Source organism: Puntigrus tetrazona, chromosome 10, assembly GCF_018831695.1.
Source record: "Puntigrus tetrazona isolate hp1 chromosome 10, ASM1883169v1, whole genome shotgun sequence".
Classification (NCBI taxonomy): Eukaryota; Metazoa; Chordata; class Actinopteri; order Cypriniformes; family Cyprinidae; genus Puntigrus; species Puntigrus tetrazona.
In genome coordinates, this window is record NC_056708.1 from 6,639,514 (window position 1) to 6,663,565 (window position 24,052).

Sequence of the window (24,052 nt, forward strand, 5' to 3'; positions counted from 1 at the left end):
TGAACTTGCATCTGTTCTTCTGGCGACGAGCAGGTTTGAGAATAGCATTGCCATCTTGTGGATGCTAATATAATTACAAAGTGATTCATGAGCTCTTGTAGCAATCAACAATAAACCGCGTTTAATCCTGTAAGATGAATAATATCAAACTAACTAATGCACCTGTTAAAATGCAATATGCAATGTTAAAATACACATTTAATGACTTTAAGGTCACATTCCTTCCAAATTAATGAATAGGGATTAATACAATTATTATTAAATAATTAAAAACTAATGCTAAATTAATGCGGATTAAAGTCATTTCAGTCTTTTTGTTAAAATGTTTAATTCGTGTTTATTTACTGTAACAATGCATGAATTTAAGTTATTACAATTAAAACAAACAAATAAATAAATAACTGTCCTTGACTAATACAATTATCTCTCATAATGTTTTTGTATCTCTCTGTTAAAATGCATATTTAATTATATGCTATTTATTTAACATAACACATCATTGAATAAATGCATGAATTTAAGCCCATTTCTTATTTCATACTAATTAATATTTAATATAAGAATATTCTGTGCCACTGTCACGTTTACGGCTATGCAAGACGTAAATAAACTTAAGCGGTTTAATTCCAAAAGGGCAAAATAATAAGTATATACAGGCAAGCAGACAGGACGTGAACCAAGCTAGTAACCTCGACAATCAGACAAACTGAAGACAAACACACAGGACTTAAATATACAACGTAATTGACTAAACTAACGAGACACGGCTGCAGACAATAATACAATTAACACGAACTAAAGGCAGGGCACACTGAGCACATGACATGAGACAAATAACACGAGAGTCCGGAGATGTGACAGCCACACTTAAGCCATCACTTACGAAAAGAAATAAATAAATAAATAACATAAAATAATAATAATACATTTCCGGATTAGTACTTGGCTAATGCAAATATCTGATAATGTTTTTGTCTCTTTTTTGTTAAAATGCATATTTAATTACTTATTTAACTTAATATTTAACCAACAAAAACTGTCACACTGTTGAATTGTGTTCCTATAAATAAATGCATGAATTTAAGCACATTTCTATCAAAAGACAATACATAAATATATAACTAATATGATCAAATTTTTTTGAAGCTTTATAATAATAACAACAATAATAATAAGGCCTAGAGAGGAACCGCAGCTACTTGAAAACTAGATTAAAGGCGTTGAATCATATATATCTATATATATATATATATATATATGAATATATATATGTGAGATTATGTATACTGCTAGTTCAGAAATTTAGTATTTCATGCCCATTTTCCATCCTGTTATAAAATATCATTTTAGTCCAAACATTTGCCTAGTTTCTACTACAACCTTATTGTCTATTTTTGTTAAAATTTTCGCATGTTAACCTATATTGTGATTATCATTCTTACAGAATTACACATATACCGACAAATGAACACCATCAAGTCGTTCACAGATGCCTTTATTTCATTGTAAAAAAAAAAAGAAGAAAAAACAAAATGACAAATAGCAGGCAAACATGCAAAAGTGCATTTATCTAGGCAGAAATCAGTCGAAGAGCACAGATGTATCTACATATATACAAATGAGCGTTTACAACCTGTCTAGAACGCTGAAGAGTAAATAGACGACCCACAATCCTTTTGTTCAAGCTTTCAATGCAATCAATCAAAACGTTCATTCACATGCTACGGATGATGCGCGAGGCCTAGGTAGAAAACGCGAGTGTTTCTGGAGGGTCCCCGTGGAGCGCTCGAGGACTAATGGAACGATGCTGAGAAAGAGCCAGGATCACTCCGCACTTCACGCTGAGCTCTAGATGACATTCTCAAACAGCTGCATGGAGCTCATAATGTTCTCGTCCTAATAAAACAGCAGAGGCAGGAAAAGCGTCAGTCGCGGATTGTTGCTGACAGCTTCATGTTAGAGAGAGTTTAGAAAATGTCTGGCTGTCACGCGCTGACAGCGAAAGCCTCCGTATCAACATAAATCAGTCCGGTGTTGACATTTATCTGACATTAACTCTGATGCATGCAGAACAACAGCAGATACTTCCAGACGAGACATCAAAACAAGAGGATTTAAAGGGGTCACTTTTTTTTTTCTTCTTCTAAGGTTTCACTGTCTGTATACTGTTAGACATTTTTGTGGCAAAACAACTCGGAATTATTTTTTTTCATGACAATTTTACATTGTCTTTTTAACCAGGCTTTGTTATTTCTGTTTATCTTCTACTGACAAATGTCGCTGATTAATATTCACGAGTCAAGCTGATTTATAAAGTGTTCACACCTCCTTGTCAGGTTACGCAAATACGAGTTAATACTAGAATAATAATAATAATTTAATCATTTGTAGCTTGATTTTTAATGAATGTCATTAAATAATATTAAACTATTATTCAAGGATATAACAATATTTAACTGTTCAAACCATGTGGCATGCATATATATATATATATATATATATATATATATATATATATATATAATATATATATATATATATATATATTAGCTATTATAATTATTGTTGTTGTTTAAAAAAAACAAGTTTTTTTATTACGTGGCATGCTTTTGTATTATAATAATATTAATAATTATTATTCAAATGGTTTTGAATAATGGTTTTGAATAGTTTTTGTATCTTGATAATAATATTAATAATATTTTATGTATAGTTTATGTATAATGCTGATTCATATCTTTGTGCCGAAACTATTGAGAATTTAGTATTTCGTGCCCATTTTTCATCCTGTTATAAAACAACATTCTAGGCCCGTGTTAATGATTTCTGAAATATTTTCGAAAAAAGAGGAAGTTTGGAGTTACAGTATATTTTCACAACTCTTTCATGTAAAAACGTCCAGAAAGGTTTGCTGTGTTAAGACGTGAGCTCTTTTAATCTGGCCTACCTTCTGACAGGTCTCTATGAACTCATCTATGGTTACAACGCCGTCTCTGTTTCGGTCCATTTTCTGAAACAAAGGCGTTTACGGAGCTCAGAGATGACCGTGACTGTCTGACATCATTGCTGCGGGATTGTTAAAAGTGCGTTACCTGGAAGAATTTCTCCACGTGCTCACATGCAGCATCGTCTTTCACACAAGGAAAGGTGTACCTGCCCATCATGTCATAGATGGACTTCATGATCGCCAGCATTTCCTGAAGAAAGACGATGTTAATTGCGGTGACGACGCTAAATATTTGTACTGTCGTTTTGTTGTGTACCTCTTTGGTGATGTAGCCGTCTTTATTAATATCATAGAGGTTAAAGGCCCACCTCAGTTTCTCGGTCACAGAACCTCGGAGCAGAACAGACAGGCCGATTACAAAGTCCTGCCAAAAACAAACAAAATGTCATATCCTCACTCGGGATTGTCTGTTCGGCTAACGGTAATGATGATGAACACAGCGATGGAGGTGTAAAAATGTCATTAAGATCTACTCTAGTAGGCAGATAATGTTGTTAGTCTTTTGATTTCAATGAACATTGAGTTATATATAGCGATATAACAAGCTGCAGTGTTTCAAATGACGATGTTTGCAAGCGGTTTGCCGTATATAATGCTCCTTACCTCAAAACGTATGGAGCCATTTCGGTCCATGTCAAAAGCATTGAAAAGGAAGTGTGCGTATGTGGTTGCATCTGGAAAAAGAAATAGTTCTTAATTCGATTCTTTGTGTTAGGATTACTTACCTGACAAAAAAATAAATAAGTTGGACACGCTTGTTCTTTATTTATTTTGACTCGGATTTTATAATAACATTCAATTAATAAACGAAATAAATAAATTAAATAAAAAGTAAATGAAATGATATAATAAAAAGTATATAATGAATAAAAAGTATACTATATAGTATGATATAGTAGGTAAAAGTATATATAAGTATGCATAATATATGTGTGTGTACTGCGTATATTTATTATGCATATGTAAAGAGACATACACCATATATTTTGAAATTATTCATGTATTTACATCTATATATTTATAGAAATTATAAAATATTTAATATATAAAAGTAACATGTTTTTTTAAATGTATTTGTATATAGATAATAAATATATACAGTACATTATGTAAAAAAAAATATTTTATTTGGGATGCAAATAATCATAATGAATTGTTTGACAGTAAAACACACACACACACACACACACACACACATATATAACATAGTAACATATATAAGTTCATCTACTCACCCATCTAAAACTATTTAAACCATGTAAAAAATCTAAAAGTAATTAAATGCATTAATAAATTCAAAAAATCAAATAATAAAAAAGTGAACTAATAACAATTTATTTTTAAATAAATTTTAATTAAAGCTATTTCCTTAACGCAATTTTACATCCATTCTGTAGACGCCTCACTGTCATAACAATGTCTCACTACCATAATATTCTCAAACCAAGATTATATCCACACCAGTCACAGTCGTAAATATGATAATCACTACCTCCTTGAGGGAAGAACTGGGAATATATAGATTTAAACGTCTCTTCATCCACCAATCCACTGGGACACTCCTATTGAGAAACACAGCGTAAGAAGCGGACCTTAACTTGTGCCGATCTCACACGTCACCTGCGCTCTTACGTTTTTGAAGCCTCTGTAAAGCGACTGCAGCTCCTTCCTCGTGAACTTGGTCTGAGCCTGGAGCTGCTCCAGACCCTCCGGCTGATGCCGTACCATGGCCAGCTCCAGATCGCTGTCAGCGCTGTCTGTCAGAGAGAGAGCGTGAGGATGAGGAGGAGGAGGAAGGGCTGACTGATAGCGGTCGGGCTGCGCTCGGGACGGGGACAGTGAAGAAGGGAACGGATAAAAGCATGGAGTGCAGGTGAAAGGGCAGCCGCATATTCGGGGGGCGAAAAGAGGAAGACAAAAATAGACACCGAATAAAGCACAGAAGAGGAGCTGTTGGGGAGACAGACGGGGCGGAACGGGAGACCGGGACAGATCCATATCAGTGATTCTCCGCTGGTTTTGCTTCAGGGCCCAGAATTTTAATTGGACGTCAAGTGGCGACCCGGCATCAAGAACCAAAACTGCTTAACATACAAAAAAAAAAAAACTTCTAAAGTGTGAAGCGAATGTAATATTTTTAGACATTTAATGAACTCAAGTGCAATTACCTGACATCTTAAATGCACAACCGATTAGGAAATAGTATTAAATAAGTATTTTCATAATTACTTCCATTTTCTTTGAAACGGTTAACATGTGCTGCTGAATTGAGCATAAACTGGATTATACTTTAATGTATCGCTCTCGAATGAATAATCGAAACCATAATAAAAGTTTTTGTTTGTATATGTGTGTATACTGTGTATATTTATTAACGCATGCATGCATATATATTTATATTTATATTAAATATATTTATATAAAATATATAAAGTTAAACCTTAAAAATATATATGTGTATGTATTTATTTAGTAATGTAAACAAAACATTTTATTTTGATGTAGCTAATCAGGATTAACGGCCCTATATTAATGTATTTATATTGAAACATTAAATATATTTGTAATCGTGTAATGATGTGTTAACTTATTTGTAATAATGTACGAACACACAACGCATCAAAACAAGTTCACGTCTTTAAAACACAACAAACGATTACTAATGCAATTAAATTCTGTCTTTAATAATTACATTATTAAAATGTACTTTTTTTTTATTTGACATTATTACTAAGTGCTCTTTTTTTAAACGGTACTCTAACAGAAATATCCTTAATATTATTAACATGACACAAGCTGATTAAGAAAATAATTGTTCATTTTTTGTAAAACACAATTAACAGCAGTTGTGTAATTTACCTGTATTTATTTGTTACGTTTTCTTTTGTTTCGTTCTTGGGTCATGCAACTTATGTTCATGGTTCTTAAGTAATGCTGTAACCTGCATAATTTGGCATTTGACGTTTGTGCAATAATTTTTTTTTGCATTTAGCATTGTTTTTTTTGTTGTTGTTGTTTTTACCAACAACCTTAATAAGACCAGTTGAGAAGCGCTGATATGTTTGACATTTCCTCACCATCTATGAGGCGTGCGACAACATAAAAAGGGAAGGGAAGAGATTTAAAGAATATAGAAATAAGAGGGAAATAAAGAGGAAGCAATAGAAAAACAACACATTAGTTGGCCTGTATTACAACCGCAATATCATTAAAACTCATATTATGAACATAGCTCTTGTATTCTTACTAGAACGCCTTGTTCTTTTGGGATTTTTCAGATCATTTAGATTAGCTGCGACATGCAGCACATTTTTAGGTTACCTGACCGTTGCACATGTGTTTATTGTCACGGTTGTGTGGTAAGCACGAGAGCACACAACAAGATTAAAGGAAAATAAAAGGGTTTAATTCCAAAATGGAAAAATAAAGGATATACAGACAGACAGGCAGGCAGGCAGGCAGGCAGGTCGAACAGGCAGGCAGGATAAACACAGTTAAAGACATTAAGTAGGGACCTCGACGCTCGGACAAACAGAACTCAAAACACAGGACTTAAATACACAGGGTAATTGACAAGACACAGCTGATGACAATAACATAATTAACACAGAGGGAAGGCAGGGCACAGGGAGCACATGGCATGAAACAAAAACATAAACACAGAGTCCAGAGATGTGACATTACCCCCCCCTCCCGGAAGGTGCGTCCTCGCACCTAAAGGGTAACATACAAAAACAAACAAAAACCAAAATGACTAAGATTTGGGGATACCGGGTCTTGGGAGGAGGTTCTGGTGGAGGACGGATCCCCAGGAGGGGGCAGGCAGAAGGCAGAAGGGTCCAAGGAGGTGTAGATGGAGGGAGGAGCCAGGAAGGAGACAGGAGGAGTCCGGGCAGGAGGAGATCCAGAGCCCAGCTATGGTGGTCCAAGGTGGAGCCGACGGAGGGAGGAGCCATGGAGGAGGAGCAGCCATCGACTCCATGGGGCCGACCGACGGCGGCGGAGCAGGTGGAGGAGGAGCCTGAGGTGGAGACGGAGAGCCGAAGAGCCAGGGTGACGTCGAGGCGCTGGAGGTCCAAGGCGACGCCGCAGGCTTCGCGCGACGACACGGAGACGGGGACGGGAAGGACGCGGGCGGAGCCAGAGCGACTGAGGACTGAGGTGAAGCCGGAGGGAAGGAGGAGCCTGACAGAGCCGGTGGGATGGAGTGACGAGGCGGCCGGCCGGAGAGAGGAATCCCGAGGCGACGGATGGTCGACGACAGACCAAGGCGGAGCCGGAGGGACGATGGAGCCTGGTGGAGCTGGTGGACTGACGGACCACGGTGTAGAGGAGGGAGCTAGGAGCCCAGGGGAGCCGACGGGTCTGAGCCGAGGAGGAGTCTGGGTCTCGGAGGCAGGACGGTGAGGCGAGGGATCCTCCAACCTCGATGGCGATGGAGACCGGCAGACCCGTGGCGAGCTCCAGATGGTTTGCTGAGGATGAGCGCAGGGGCTGCTGGGATCCATCGACGTGGTGTGGCATGGGTGGGAGGGTGGGAAAAACTTGAGGCGGCACTGGAGGAGCGCGCGGGCGCGGCGCGGGCACTGAACGGGACGGAGCGCGCGCGTGGCGCGGGCACTGAACGGGGCGGAGCGCACGCGTGGCGCGGGCACTGGAACGGACGGAGCGCACGGGCGCGGCACTGAACGGGACGGAGCGCCGCGTGGCGCGGGCACTGGAACGGGACGGAGCGCACGTGGCGCGGGCACTGGAACGGGACGGCTGGGCGGAACCAGCGAGCTAACGGGACGGCTGGGCGGAACCAGCGAGCTAACGGGACGGCTGGGCGGAACCAGCGAGCTAACGGGACGGCTGGGCGGAACCAGCGAGCTAACGGGACGGCTGGGCGGAACCAGCGGGCTTTACGGGAAGGCTGGGCGGAACCAGCGGGCTAACGGGAAGGCTGGGCGGAACCAGCGGGCTAACGGGACGGCTGGGCGGAACCAGCGGGCTAACGGGACGGCTGGGCGGAACCAGCGGGCTAACGGGGACGGCTGGGCGGAACCAGCGGGCTAACGGGACGGCTGGGCGGAACCAGCGGGCTAACGGGACGGCTGGGCGGAACCAGCGGGCTTTCTGGGTAGCTGAACGGGAACAGGAACTCAGGATACAGGGGAGGTGCCCAGTCTAAGTCCAAGTCCAAGTCTACATCATCCAGCTCCCTTTGCAGATCCAGCAGCCCCAGGTGGATGATCAGCTCATCCTCAGCCGATGTGTAGTGGGCGGAGCTCCACTCCGCGCTCTCCTCGCAGTCGGCTGTCTCCACCGCGGGAGCTCCGTTGCTGGCTCGCGCACCTGGTCTGACGTATACGGCTCGGGTCCTGTTACGCTCCACGGCTCTGTCGCTCTCTGTGACGATGGGTCCGTGGTCACGCTCGACTCCGCCCCCGTGTCAGCAGTGGGCTCAGGCTGGGGCTCGACCATGCGGTGAAGGGATGAGTTGGGCTCTGGATCTGGAGTGGGGCTGGTGTCGTTGTCCTCAGGCGCAACCATCATGGTTGATTTGCAGGACACCAGCACCCACTCGACGTACGCGGCGAGGCTCTCTCGAGGACCGCTCCCGGACAGCTGCGCTTGGCTGGAGGTGTTAAGTCCGCGGAAATAGAGTTCGAGCAGAGAGCAGTCCGGGTAGCGAGAGTCGTTGGCCAGTTCGAGGAATAGTTCTGTATAGTCCTCGAGAGAGCAATCCCCCTGCTCCAGCAGGCGGATGAGGAAGTTTGGGTCTTTAAACTGGGCAAACATGGCAAACAAAAACAAAAAAAAAATAAGGGGGAAAATACGCCGCTATTTACTTCTTTATATGGTCCGAGCGTTCTGTCCCGGTTGTGTGGTAAGCACGAGAGCACACAACAAGATTAAAGGAAAATAAAAGGGTTTAATTCCAAAATGGAAAAATAAAGGATATACAGACAGACAGGCAGGCAGGCAGGCAGGCAGGTCGAACAGGCAGGCAGGATAAACACAGTTAAAGACATTAAGTAGGGACCTCGACGCTCGGACAAACAGAACTCAAAACACAGGACTTAAATACACAGGGTAATTGACAAGACACAGCTGATGACAATAACATAATTAACACAGAGGGAAGGCAGGGCACAGGGAGCACATGGCATGAAACAAAAACATAAACACAGAGTCCAGAGATGTGACATTTATAAACTGCAAACAAACACATTCAGATCAAATTACCTTATTTTTATTAAAAAAAATAATCCTAAAAATATTTAGGTTATTTGAGCAGGAAATCAGCATTTTAAAATAATTTCTGAAGGACCACGTGACACCGAATGTTAAAAAGTCAGCCTCACCATCACAGTAATAAAACAAAATATATATAATACTATGCAATGATTTAAAATTGTAATAATATCCCACATCATTACTGTGTTTTGATTACCTTTCTGGTATGACCAGCTCCTACAGTACACTTTTACCCTTTTTACAGTAAACTGGGGCCAACATCGAAACCAAGCGGTGGTTCTTACCGTCCAGCGACAGCGGCTCCGTCACGCCAAACTGTTTGAGCACCATTATGAACAGAAGAATCACTACAGCTATGGCAAACAGCTCCATGCCCTGAATAGCCATTGCTAACTGCGATGAACTGCTTAAAGAAAACGTACAAAGGTCAAGAGGTCATGCTAGATTTCAGCTGAGCGATTGTAGGAAAAACGACTCATCTCATAAATGTTTCTGCAGCAACAGGTTGGATGCGGTCTTCGGAGTCCATTCCCGTAACAATTCGCATTGAGCTATAAAAACAAACCACAAATGTAAAGCGTACAGCGATGCCGGAGCTATTCGGTTCCGTTAAAACAAAGTCAAAATTCAACTGGAGCCACTATGGACGAAATTCCTTCACATCCTCGTCCATGTAAATCTATAACATCAAGCATGTGGAAAGTCCTTCAGCTTTGGTCTCCACAGACTGGTGCGTCATGGTCCTCCACAGCCTATATATATTCCTTATGGAGGAACCTCCAGACTCAGACACTCCCTCTTTCCTCTCTATCTCTTTAGCAATAATGCACAACGATGAGCCAGCCATAAAGTATGTTTAAATGCAGTTGAACCGGTGCATCATTTGTTTACTTGCGTCATATAAAACTACAGACTATATGAATATAGCTGGACATAGCTTGGATCTCTTTAAAAGGGGTTTCTTTTGTGATGATGACAGGCTGACTGTACATTATCCCACTTATTACGTGGCTGCTTGCCAAATAAATAAATGTGATAAAGCGATATGAAATATTGATTTCAGTTCAACTTATTTTATTATGTGAGAAGAAAAAGACCGTGCAGTAATATGAGATACATGACGCTGGCACAGATATATATCGGAAAACCTGCCTGAAGCAATTTCGTAGGAAACCAAGGGTTTAGCTGTCATTAAAAATATCTGACCACAGAATCGTGCCGAAAAGCACCGTCTAATGTTATTTGTATTTAAAGGCTTGATTAAAGTTGTTATGATTGTTATGCGGAGGCATATAAAGTGAAATATAATGCAGCTGAAAATGTTTAAAACTAAAAATGTAAAAATAATAAATTAAATATATAAAACACCTTTATATATACATAATATATATACATTAAATACACACATAGTATATATATATATAAATACACAGTATATATTTTGATAATATTTGCATGTATTTACATGTATTCATTTATAGAATTTATATTATATAGAAATATATTTAATATACAAATATAAAATAATAAAAAATAATAAATATACGTGCTGGTGAGTATTTTGACTGAGATTAATTGAGATTGATTATTTGACAGCACTAATTAAAATAAAAGTAAATACATTAAATTTTAAGAAATAATAAGTATGTAAATGATAATTTTTTTAAGTGCAAAAATAAACAAAAATTTTAAGTTAATAAATAAAATTAAATAAATATGATAAAAAGTCATAGTGACTTTTTTTACGTCACAAATATCTGTTGGTGAACTGGCTAGATCATCTAAAATTAAACTTGCCTAATAATGTCTATCCTCAGCATCTACTGGACAAAAACTATTAAAACATCCATAAAGAATCAGGACATAAGAGCCTCAGTCTACTTCACTCACAAACATGCTCTTAAGTGTTTATGCATTAGCGGAAGAACATTACGACTTTTTTATGGCTCTTCCGTACGTAAAAATAATGTGAAAATATTAACTATGCTTTTTTTTTCCCCTCATCAACAGTCTAGATGCATGAAACCAAAAGCTTTGTGCCCATTTAAACCGAATAGCAGAGTGAACTCTGAAATTGCAACTTCTTAAAAAAGCAACATACAGTATATGCAGCATTATATAGAAAAAATCCACCATATCGCCTGTTTTTCCTAATTATATTTTTTGAGTGGTAATTTGGTAGCCTTTTTTCAGCAAAAATAGATTTTTGAATAATTCAATGAATCAATCACAGCCAGCTGGAAGCCCTGGTTTATATTAATATAAGAACAGTCCAGTTTTGACGGGAGATATACTAATCGCTGATAACAAGAAAAACTTTACCCATCAAAGGCCTTGAGTGCGGGAGAGGAAAGACGATTGCTGATGAGTTTGCACTTATTAATGCATGAGTTTAAACCGGGCGCAGGCATCAGAGAGTCGGGGGGGAAATCGATACATGAGGAGAGGACGTGGACCTTGGGGCCTGCCAGAAACTAACTTCAAAACTCTCTGAACTTCATCTTAAATCTCTGTCTGCATGAAGTTAGAAAACAAACAAGAATTCTGTGACATTTCTGCAAGATAAGCGCAAGAACCGACACAAAACGGGAGGAAAGCTATCAAAAGCGGGCCTCGTTTCAGATGAACTTCCGTGGTCTTTTAAAGCCTCAAAGCTGCATTTATTGCCAAACATTATATAAGCTTTAAATTTGTCGCAAGATCCTTCAGATATCATTCTAATACGCTGATTTTATAATTGTGCGGCTATTTTTGTGGATGCACAGAAATAAATACTGAAACCCAAGTTTAAAAGGTGGCATATAATGTAACAATAAAGCATTCGCTTTATATTAGTTGGAAACTGCTGTGCGTTTTTTCATAGGCGATGCATTATAGACTTTATAGCATGCATGAGGGTGACTATTATCTCAGGAGAGCGTCTCCATATAAGTGATTAAAACTCAGCACAGCTCTTAATTTAATGGCCTTGTTGCTGAAGCAGCATTACAGTCTGTGAGTATTATACATCAAACACGAGGGATTTTTTATAGACGTCTCGGGTTCTTACTTTGCCTGTAATTATTTACACACCCTGAAAAGTAAGCCAGGATTTAGGTGATACGTAAATGCGAGAAGTATTTACATATTTATTGGACTCGGATAAAACCGAAGCAATACAAAAACAGATTAGCTTTTGTTACTACGGAAAAAAACCCGTCTCAACAGAAATACTTCATGAATTCTACAGTTATCCGGTGATTATTGTCGGAGTTTCTCTGTATTGCTGTCAAGTCATGTTGCATTAATAAATCACATTTTCTACATTCAATAAGAAATGTGAGCACGTTGCATCATGGAATGTTGCACCTGTACGGTTTTACTGCTGAGGGATACATAGGAAACTAGGAATATTAGAAATCACAAAAAAACTGTTGTTTTTTGTGAATTGTGGGGACTTTCTATAGAGTTATATTACTTTTATACTGACCAAACAATATTTTCTATCCCATAACCCTAACCTGTTTGCATTGTTACATTATTTACAACTGCAACATTTTTTTTCCCACAATGTTAAAAATTCCAGGTTTTACTATCCCTGTGGGAATTCTGCATCATAAAGATGTACGCATACACACACACACACACACACACACACACACAAATAGAAATTTGGGTTCAGTAAGAATTTTTCTTAAGTCTACTGCTAATTTGCATTTATATGATCAAAAACAATAAGTACAGTAAAAAACCCACAATATTTTGAAATATAATGTGCTTTAGTGAAATATTATTGCAATGTGAAATAACGGTTTGTTATTTCAATACATTTTGAAATGTAATTCATACCTGTCACGCAAAGCTGAACTTTCAGCATCGCACTCCAGTTTTCAGTGTCACGTGATCTTTCAGAAATCACTCCACGATTCTGCTTTGATGCTCCAGGAACATTTCAATGTTAAAATTAGTTCCTAATATTTCTGTGTAAACTGTGATACATTTTTATTATTATTTATTTATTTTTTACTGATGAATAGAAAGTTCAAAAGGACAGACATTTATTAGAAACAGAAATCTTTATATATAGTGGTGAGTCGGCTGCCCCTCCCCTTTATTGTCATCATCACCCCGTCCTTTATTCGCCGCCCTTCACCAGGCTCCCGACGGGAGTGGGCGTGTCCGAGAGGAGGGGCGTGGTATTGCTCAGGACTGGCGGCGTGTGGAGAGTGTGCGGCCGCCGGACTCCGCCCCTTACCTGGACCCTTCCCCCTGGAGCACTACCTGACCTGCACTTCCCTGCAGCACGACGAGGACACCAGTTCCCCCGTTTATTTGGACACTTTCTCCCCTGGACACTTTATTTTGTACCTGTTTTGTGAATAAAAAGCCACGCCCACTGTGTCTGTCGTTGGCTCTTCGGCGTCAGAATATATATATATATCATAATATATATATATATATATATATATATATATATATATATATATATATATATATATATATATATATATATATATATTTTATATTTTTTTTTTTTTATTTGATAAATCCTCATTGAATTCAAACCAGGTAGGGTGTATATGAGACTTAATAATGTCATGTAATGCAGTTGAATTTTCACTTGTTAATACAAAATACTTTACACTAATTCCTATGGCATTTCACTACACCCGAGGTAATTCTATTCGAGAAGGCTCTCCATATTTGCCATCTTCAAAGGCACACTGCCATCTGTTGGGCTCACACTACAAAGTACAGAGGGAGTTCAGCTGGACTTTGACTGCTTGGGATTCTGTCCTGCTTTCTTCCTCTGATCTATTCTCAACTTCACGCTCGCTCCTTCTTCAAGCAAACTCTCTCATTTTTTCAGGTAGCGTTCTTTCAGTGGCACATAGTACGGGCCTTCTCGAGAAAAAACTAACCAACCCGAACGTATGTTTCAAATGATGTAGTGCACGGATAGCCTCTAGGTTCAACAGCTAATTAAATTATGTTGATTTTTAATTATCCATGCCATGGCATATAAATGAAAAAAATAACTGTGCTTGTTTAATTTATTGGATTTAGTGGATTACATCAAGTGGAGCTTGTAATCCTGTGCCTTCTTAAATGCTGGGCACACAAAAAAAAGCGTTTAAAAAAGCATTTAGAGGCTTAAGTAATGAGAAAGTAATTTTAAAAACAACCTGATTTTAACAACCTCCAGTCACACTTCATTTCACTTGCACAGAGCGTGACTTTTGGAGCCCGTCTGGAGTCCCAGGTGCTTCGTTTCAAGAGGTGAAGCAGTATCATATTTTGCACCTGATTCAGCAGTATGTTATTTTGGTCACTGTTCAAGAGTGCCTCTTAAAAACGAACAAGAAATGTAATTTGCTCTAATGTAAATTTGCTTGTTTTAAAATGCAAGTAAACAGCAGAAAATGTTTTTTTGCTAAAGAGTCCTGGCAGGGGCCAAAGGCAAAAGAAACCAGATGACACTATAACAGGCTACAAGAAATGCTGATGGGACGGAGGGATGAAAGTGAACTGGGGTCTCAGCCCTGCAGATGTAGGCACACACACGCGACATTACTCTCTGTCTGCACACACAGATGTGCTTTGTCAATTATTTACCAGGGATGTTGTAGCTCACACACACACACACACTGTCCCCTCATACGCTCCCTGGGCGGTTAGACACAGGTTAAATATTAAATACAGCACAGAGCCTGCATGTAACCTGGACTAAAAACATATCTTGGTTATTACCGAAAAAAATATTAACGACGACGTTTGGAATGGTATTGGGAGAGAGGGGCAGAAGGGGGAGGATCGGTGAAAGAGGATGAAAGCAAAAATAGATGAGGAGGGAGAGAGCGACGCTGTAAGAAAAGAGAAACATGACGTCAGGTTGAGTGTCTAGTCAGGCAGCGTTGCTGAACAGAAGCAGCAGGATGTTAGATGGTACACAGAATGTGGTATATATAGTTGTAGGTTATATATTGCATTAAAAGGGCAATAAAGATGTTTTTAATCTTATGACAGATTTCTAATTTGAAATAAATGCTGTTTCATCTTAAAAAAAGCATCATGATTTCCACAATATTACTAAAATTGAGAATAATAGTACATTTTTCAGAGGTTTTAATATATTAGAATGATTTCTAAAGGGTCATGTGACACTGAAGACCAGAGTATGCTGAAAATTTTGCTTTGCCATCACAGTAATAAACTACATTTGAAAATATGTTAAAATAGTAAATAAGTTATGTGCCCCCCGTTATGGATTAAAAAAAACATTTTGTCAATGACAATCACAGCAGAATTGATTTGGTTCAAAACATTTCGAAATGAATCATTGCATGATTAAAAAAATCCCAAAGACTAATAACTAATGCAAATGTCTTTTTGAAACACAATAAATAAATAATAAAGGATGAGTGTAAAACTGTGTTAGACTGTTATATCAGCACTCTTGGAATGCTCCTCGACCAATCACATTCATATGCAGCACACTGTAAGTTTAATGTAAAAACAACTGGTCCAATAGTGCTGATATAGAATAAAACAGCTGGGAGACATTTCACGGTTTGTATCACTTGCTTGTGTTAACAGCACAACCAGAAGCTAGCGTGGAATTGTGTGATTTTGAACGGAGCAAGGAGTGTGTTTTTTCTCATTTCAGGATCGCTTGGAGCGGCATTTTGCTCACCACTGAATGGAAAGCATAAAATGGAAAACCTGGAGTGGATGCTACTTTCAAACCATCACTTGATTTGAATTATGTTTTATACGAGCTCAGTGCACGTAAACGGAACCACAAAGCCATTTTACCTGTGGTCAAAAAACGATAGCAGAAGCAAGTACTATACCGTATATTTCTAAAAGGCCTGTATACGGTTTTATGAATGCTATTTTAGACCTCTCCTCTCTAATTTGTTCCCTCCACTCCTCCATCTGGATCATGGCTAGCACGTTGCGTTCAAAACATTTTCTGGGTTTTTACTTGAGCCTTGGGGCGCCGCGCTGGCGATGATCCATTTGACCAGACAGCATTTCATGAGGGACTTGCGGGAGATGCGAGGCTTCTGCCACTTCCCGTCGCTCTCCTTCTGCCCGCTGGGGTCCCCGTCCCGACCGTTGGCATCAGGCAGCAGACCTCCATCGACGCCCTTCTGTCCATCTGCCTGGAGGACAAAGACAATGAGAAAACGCATTAAAAGAGCCCAGATCTTAAAAGGAAGTCAAGGTGGTCAAACCATCTCTTTGAATGTGCGTCTATTACAACTATCAATGATTATTCATGCCATGAGACCAGGTTGCTAACCAAATTAAGAAGAAGCTGGTGATTCCGATAATTCTCATCATCTGCCATGATCATAAATTATGAACCAAATGTAAATTTTTTACAATAGATTCCTCTTATTTCACACAGATTCCTACAACTCCTACAATCAGGATGCTTGTGGGAATTTCACCCCTGTAGTTAATTTTTAATTGGTTAAACTGAGGGTGTTGCAACTCGCCCCGTTACGACGCTCCCTAGCCACTCACAGACGGTTCCACCATCAGCAACAGAAATGACAAACACATCAAAGATGAGTAAGGTGTGATACAGAGAAAAAAAAAAAAAAGTAAGAGTGAGGAAAGTGTCTAAGGAATTGCAGCTTTAAAGAAAAATGTTAAATGTGCCTTCAAAAATGCGCTCGTCCTCATGGAAATGCACACATCTGTGAGAATTCGCTTGCGTGTGCAAAGTATTGTTCATCTCGAGTGGTGTGAGGAATCCTGTGAGGGCCCTCACTTTTTTCTTGTTCTTATTTGAATATGAAAAGACAGTAAGCTTTGCTCTGAACATTCAGAGCGTCGCTAAATAATTCAACCTCCTTAAAAACAGCATCAATAAAACATCACGGGCCAGCATCATTTTTGAGGGCCGGCATGTGTTAAATACTGCCATGAAAGAGAATTTGTATGACTCGCTGAACGAACTACAAAGTACATTTTTAATTCTCCAAAAATACACAGAATTTAAGCACTTAAAAGTTGTAAATACCTACAAGCACTAATTTGCTTCACTGCACGTCTGCCCTGACAGTGCGGAGTGTTACACAATCACGCCAGAATATTCATGGCAAAGGGTAAAAGGGTTTCTTTTCTCACTGTATTTTTGTGTTTTACTCTGATTTGGTTGATAACCATTGCTAAGTGTTATGTGGGCCGTTTGTGTGTTTGTGCTGGGCCGTCACATTGTCACCTACACACCCTGGCACCTGCTGCATTATTGACATGACTATAGTGAGTCAGCCGAGTGTATCGTGTACGGTAAGCAATGTCAACATAGCAGGCTCCAATTAATCTCTGGCTTGACCACTGTGACTGCTCAACCTGTCCCAACCAACCACATATGGCACCTTCAATACAAACAGTCCTTGATATCCCCACAGGAACACCAGGGTAGCTGAGTCAGTGGCACTGCAGTGGTACAACAGAAAACAGAGCAGCGTGATATACGAGTTATTACAAGCTTATAAAGGCTGCAGGTACATTGTTGACTTTCTTTCAACAACTTCATAACCTTTAATCAGATCAATCCCTGTTCTGACCTCTACCAGAGTAAACTTTCAATACATCGACTGCTTTTGGATTGAGCGAGTACACGGCAGTGCGCACTACACAAGAAATCACACTAGAGCACCTCACCAAGGGAAGACAAGTTTATTTATATAGCACATTTCGTACAAAGCGGTATCCGAGTAGAAACAAGTGCAGTGCTACTTGAGCAGGCCTGAGAACCAACACAAGTTTAAGGAACCCAAAAATGAAAGTTCTGTCATCGTTTACTCACCCTCAAGTAGTTCCAAACCTTTATGAATTTCTTTGTTCTGCCGAACACAAAGGAAGATATTTTGAAAAAAGTTTGTAACCAGGCTGTTTTGGGTCACCATTGACTTACATAGGAAGAAAAAAATACTATGGAAGTCAATGGTGACTCAAAACAGCCAAAATGTTCTTCTTTTCGTTCGGCAGAACAAAGAAATTCATACAGGTTTTGAACTACTTCAACTGTGCTACAACACTGCTGATAAAACTCATGAGCAGTGCTATCCTGGTTTATTTTAGAGCAGCATTAACCAAACAAATTATAGAACAGCACTAGCCGAGAGCAGAAATCTGAGAGCAATATCACAGAAATTATTCCAGAGCAGCACTATCTGAGCAGATTAGAAACTGACACAGACTTCAGAGCAGCTCTGTCTGAAATTTTAGAGCAGTACTGTCTGAGCAGATTGAAGACCAACTGTGAGCAGACTTCGGTAACACTATCTAAAATTATTCTAGAACAGCATCTGAACAGATTTTAGAGTGAAACTAGCTGAGCATACTTTAGAGCAGCGCTGTGGGAATCCTTTTTAGAGCGTCACTATCTGAGCAGATTAAAAACTGACACTAGGTGAGCAGGCTCTCTGTGAAATTATGCAGTCCTGATACTAATACAGATTAACACTCCCAACCGACTTCACAATTACTGACTATGTTTACATGGTCATCAGAAATTTTGTTATTTACCTTATTCTACATAAGATAATATTATAATTAAAGTGTTTAGTTGCTTTCAGAATGTTCTTTTCAAGATTTACATGATACACTCTCAGAAATAAAGGTAGAAAAGCTGTCACTGGGGTGGTACCTTTTCAAAAAGTACTAATATATACCTTGAAGGTACCAAAATGAAACCTTTAGATACAAACATGTACCTTTTGACCGACCCAGTGACAGCTTTTGTACCTTTATTTCTTAGAGTGTATAGTACATAGATTGATTAATGGTGTTGTTTCTGCATTGTTGAAGCCATGATTTTTTTGTTTGTAAACAAACGGTTGACCGTTGTGTGTGTATACTGTCACAAAATGCCACACGACTTTAGTAGTGCGTTTAAGGCGTCTACCTACTGCACTTCAATAATGTGACTAAAATAGAAATACTCCCCAAGTCTTAATTCGATTTGTGTTTACTTTAAGGCTTTAGATGGATTAAGGTAATCAAAAATTTCCGTTTACATGGTAGACCCTTAATCGGAGTATTATATTGTGTTAAAGTCATAATATTGTCTATGCATACATACTCACTGATGTCCAGGTGGATATGATTTATTGTGAGTTAAGAGATTGCCACTGCACCAACACCTTAAGGTCTCTCTTATTCTCTCTGTACACGGTCATGTCGTTTTGTGTGCCCACCGCTGTTGTGTCACCAGCAAACTTTATGATGTGGTTGTTCTGATGCTGAGAGCCATGAGTAAGTAACATAAACAGTAAATGGCTGAGAACATAGCCCCCAGGGGCACCAGTGTTTACAGTGAAAGAGTGCAATCTATTCTTATAGATCCCTGCTGCCTGAGATCTGTCAGTCAAGACGTTCATGATCTAGTTGCAGAATGTGTTGGTATAACAGTGTTGAAAGCTGATCTCAAGTGAACTCCATTTTGACAAGTGTCTTTGTGCTGCGAGTGTGAAAGGGCCAGGATGACATATGACATGGCATCCACAGTGAAGCGGCTGTGTCTGTAAGCAAACTGTAAGGGGTCCAGTGTGGGTGGGTTGATGGTTTTTTGTATGAGTCATGACCAGCCATCATGATGATGGTTGTGAGTGCTACAGAGTGACAGATATTGAGGCAGGTTATTGATGATTTCTTCGGCATAGGGAGAATGGTGACATTCTAGAAGCATATTGGGACTACAGATGGGAGTTAGTGGCTGTGACAGAAAGTATCTGGTGATCCAGTGGTGGTTCTCCACGTTTACCTGGATCTTCTGAGTGTATGTGACCTTGGCTTATTCTACCCCAGCAGCATGGTTGTTCCTGGCTGCCCTCAATGCTTTAGCATCTTATGTTTTGAGAAGGGAGCGCTCCTCTGCATTAAAGAATTGTTTTAAATATTACATGATAAGTGAGGTGTAGGTAACTACCATGTGAGTATCAAAACAGTCAATCCACAGTTAACTGCACACAGCCTGCATAAAGTAGTTGTGCTTTTTCACGAGCTGTTGTGACATCCGTAAAAACGTGACGTCAGATCTACTCAGTCATTGCCTTCAGTCATTACCCAAGCACCGCCATCATTTATGATATTGCTGAGCAACAACAATACAGAAACATATCGAAAAGGTTAACTTAACTTTAACAAATGAAACCAGATGGGCCGACCTGTTCGTTCACTCCAAGGATTGTTACTACGAGGTGTGTATAGTAAAAACAAACTCGCTGGTATTATTCCAGCTACAATTAATCACAACAATACATATGCAATTAAACATAAGGATATACAAATAGTCATAAATAGTTTGTTGTTTTACACACATACGCCCAGACGTTATTTCATAAATGTGATGCAATAAAACTTAAAACTGAAACTTTTCTGATAAGAAGTGTGCAGACTTGAGCATTTTTGACGAGAGTTTCTGTCCGGTCATGTTTTATCATGTTTGAGCACAGCTGTTGTCAGTTTTTTCTGCCAGTGGCATCAGGTATGCAATCATATTTCTAGTTTAAGGTAACCCAGGTAACCCAACATCACAAGATGATGATATTTTAAGCTTCTTATGTAGCTAAATCTGCACTAGTTTAAATAGACCACCTCCAGTCTTCCCTTCCATGACATAATTATGATTGGCTCGGTCTTGCGCCACTTGGCCAATCACAAGAGGGGCTCATGAATATTTATTAGACAGGACAAAATTTAGTTCCTGAGAGGAAATATATTAAGATGGTTTTCGGTACTTATATCACAAATATATATTCTTTAGCACATCAACACCTAAAATAAAACGCTGTACAATATGGGACCTTTAAGCCAAGGCTTCTGATTTTACAAGCACTTGGCAAATTACTCCAAAAATCATTTATCATATATGCAAGTTTGGAAGGTCTGATGTCAACACTGCTGACAACTTTATTTCTGACATTTTCTATATTCCAACAGTGACAGAAAATCATTCTTCTTGTTTTCAGTCTGCCCGCCCAATGATGTTGCCTTTGGGCTGTACTCTGGATGTTCCTTGTGACAGATTCTCAGAGACCAGAGAGTAAGAAATTTTCCTATTTAGAATTTAACAGAATGTTCACTGAATTATTAAATACTACTTAAGAGTTATGTTGTGTTTGAATTTTAAATCAGTCTGCCAGCATGGAGAGGCAACATTACATAAATTCAGAACAGAGGCCCCCCAGTGTAAGCGGCATCTCATTTTTTTTCAGGAACCATAAAGAACACAATTTCTTTCCTCCTCTTCCTTTGTCGATTAAGTATAATGATCAAATATACACTGATGCAATGGAGTTGGCCATGATGAACCAATTGTATGCTTCTCATGTCATGCAAGTGTCACATCTGATATTCCAGCAATGGGATACAAAACAGAAACGTGGCATACGCAAATCTGAAGATATATTGTGTGCAGTGCAGCTGGATTTTTAAAAATAACACAGTAAAATTTTACAAACTGTACACATGCAGGGTTTCTCCTTTTGACATTCCACACCAAGAAAGGAAAATATCCCTGCTTACTCATCGAATTCTGGTTACTGGGTACCAAGAGAATAAATTCTTCAAATGAGGGCATGCTTTAAATCAGAGCTGTTCGTTTTCATTCCTAGATGTCAACAACAGAGTTTAATTCTAACCCTGATATCCTAATCAAACACGACTCCGTGCAATAATCAAGTAACCCTGAAAATCTTGATTGGCTGATTCTGAAGTGAAGTTAAATTCAGGTTGGAACTGAACTCTCTGAGTTGTGACCCTCCAGGAATGGAACAGCCCTGCTGTAAACTATCAAAGTGTCAAAGTGTCAACAGAGATATGAACACATTGTTCCTTCGCCAATGATTATATAAGCCATCACTGCTGTGTCTTGTTTTCTTCTCTATCTATGTTTAAGCGAATAAAGAGAGCATTTGTGTATGCAACTGTAAATATTAGCATTGTGGTGGGTTACGACGTAAAATATTAAAAGAAAATGGGGATAACGTTCCCCAAAATCCCCTTACAGCCCTCTCATTTTGATGTTGACTGACTAACTGAAATACCATTAGTAATTTGGTACAGATATCGAAATATTTATTTCTGGACCTTTTCCCTGTTTCTTCCAAAACCTCTTGTATTACGTTAGCCAAAGGACATGAAGGGCATGGTATCAAATTCCTGACACAGACTGTTCTAAAGTACTCTAAAGAAGGCACAGTGTTACATAATAATCAGATTACTGGTTATAAAAGTCACCATCCAACAAATTTTTGGAGATGAAAATGGCTTGGGGCTCCTCTCAAGACCATTTAATAAATCTCTCTCTCTCTCTCTCTCTCTCTCTCTCTCTCTCTCTCTCTCTCTCTCTCTCTCACTCTCTCTCTCTCTCTCTCTCTCTCTCTCTCTCTCTCTCTCTCTCTCTCTCTCTCTCTCTCTCACACACACACACACACACACACACACTTCATAGTATAAATAGCAAGCTTTCAGAAATTCTTAGAAAGTGTGATTGAAGACCACGTTAGAAAGCAAGCTAATAGAAAGTTGAATCAGCCTTTTACTAATTTGATTTACGTTTATCAATGCTATAATCAACATTTTAGTTTAGAAACATTAATTTAAAAAGTGAATCAAATATAAACAAATGCATAACATTTAAAAAACGTGTGCTAAACTTTACTGTGCATATTTAATTCACAATTCATTCATTCATGGTGGGCTACCAGTTCTATAGTCTGACCATTTCCCAACGTAGTTTACAGAATTGCCCTAGATTAAAGTTTCTAAACACTTAAGTGAAAGGCACGGAAAGATATCAGGTTCTTTGCGTTATTTCTGTTTATAATGCCCAAAACAACTACACTTTAGCCGTACGTCAAATAACGCATTATTAACAGCCTAGGTAAAAATATTTGCTTCGCATTCATCTCAGGTATCTTACCTGCATGTTGGTCGCGTGTTTTGATGATTAGATAAATGAATGTCGAGGGGTCCTTGGTCAAGCGCGCGCTCATTTACTGTCTGCTTTGATGCTTCTGTAGACAGATGTGAACAAGAATATCCCGCTCGATTATTTTAGTGACAGAGGATGGGACGAGAGAGAGAGAGAGAGAGAGAGAGAGAGAGAGAGAGAGAGAGAGAGAGAGAGAGAGAGTGGTCGGTAAGCTATTTGAAATTACGACTCATATATGCTTTATCGTCTTACATTTCTATCGTTATTTAAAATGCTAAGTTTATCATTCGGAGAGAATTCCGTGAGGTGCTTTTTGATGCGAAGGATTTACACAGAAATATATATTTTTTCTTTTCAATTATCATTACTTTGTCATATTATATATATAATATTAGCCTATATTGTATATATTCAATTGTTGACACGACCTGTACACATCTTAGCAGACATGCAAGCATGTTCAGAAAAGTAAATTAGTGGATAGCAAATTTATATATATATAGTAATTGTAATTGTAATTGTAATCCAAAAATTTTATATTGACCATATCTCTACACCTAAACCTAACCTTACCCACGAGTAATGGCTAAAATCAGATTTAATGATAGATGAATGGCACTGATGAGCAAACAACAAACACTGATTGTAAGCATAAACCTCACAAAAAATAAAAAAGTTTTGCAATGTAATTTCATTTTAAATGTAATGAATTGTAATGAATGCATAATACACAAAGGATAATGATATTTAATTGCTTCCAACTGCTGTTGCTAATGCACACACACACACACTACATATTAATAAAACACATTTTAACAGAACCTTCATATTGAATGTTACTTAATTATTAGTAAATTACA

The 24,052-nt window shown here is 38.9% G+C and overlaps 1 protein-coding gene across 6 annotated transcripts; it reads right to left on the reverse strand.

Moving 5' to 3' along the window:
- Window positions 1–1,479: 1,479 nt before the first annotated feature.
- On the reverse strand, window positions 1,480–23,325 carry kcnip3b (Kv channel interacting protein 3b, calsenilin). Of its 6 annotated transcripts, none has more exons than XM_043250747.1 (10): window positions 23,181–23,325; window positions 16,218–16,398; window positions 6,085–6,087; window positions 4,640–4,764; window positions 4,500–4,569; window positions 3,611–3,681; window positions 3,264–3,371; window positions 3,093–3,197; window positions 2,948–3,010; window positions 1,480–1,896 (listed from the first exon to the last, which is right to left on the reverse strand). In XM_043250747.1, the coding sequence occupies exons 1-10, from the start codon at window positions 23,184–23,186 to the stop codon at window positions 1,849–1,851; spliced, it is 780 nt and encodes a 259-aa protein (XP_043106682.1). In that variant the 5' UTR covers window positions 23,187–23,325; the 3' UTR covers window positions 1,480–1,848. The 6 variants fall into 6 exon arrangements, with proteins under 6 accessions (XP_043106682.1, XP_043106684.1, XP_043106686.1 ...); XM_043250749.1 differs by lacking the exon at window positions 6,085–6,087 and adding an exon at window positions 9,461–9,463; XM_043250751.1 differs by lacking the exon at window positions 23,181–23,325 and adding an exon at window positions 9,535–9,801 and having other exon boundaries at window positions 16,218–16,356.
- Between the last annotated feature and the right edge of the window lie 727 nt (window positions 23,326–24,052).

Bases quoted from the DNA above. Each gene is read 5' to 3' on its own strand.
- kcnip3b (XM_043250746.1), bottom strand. The intron at 4,570-4,639 runs GTAAGAGCGCAG...GTTTCTCAATAG, and splicing joins TTTACAGAGGCTTCAAAAAC to GAGTGTCCCAGTGGATTGGT. The intron at 3,011-3,092 runs GTAACGCACTTT...CCTTTGTTTCAG, and splicing joins ACGTGGAGAAATTCTTCCAG to AAAATGGACCGAAACAGAGA.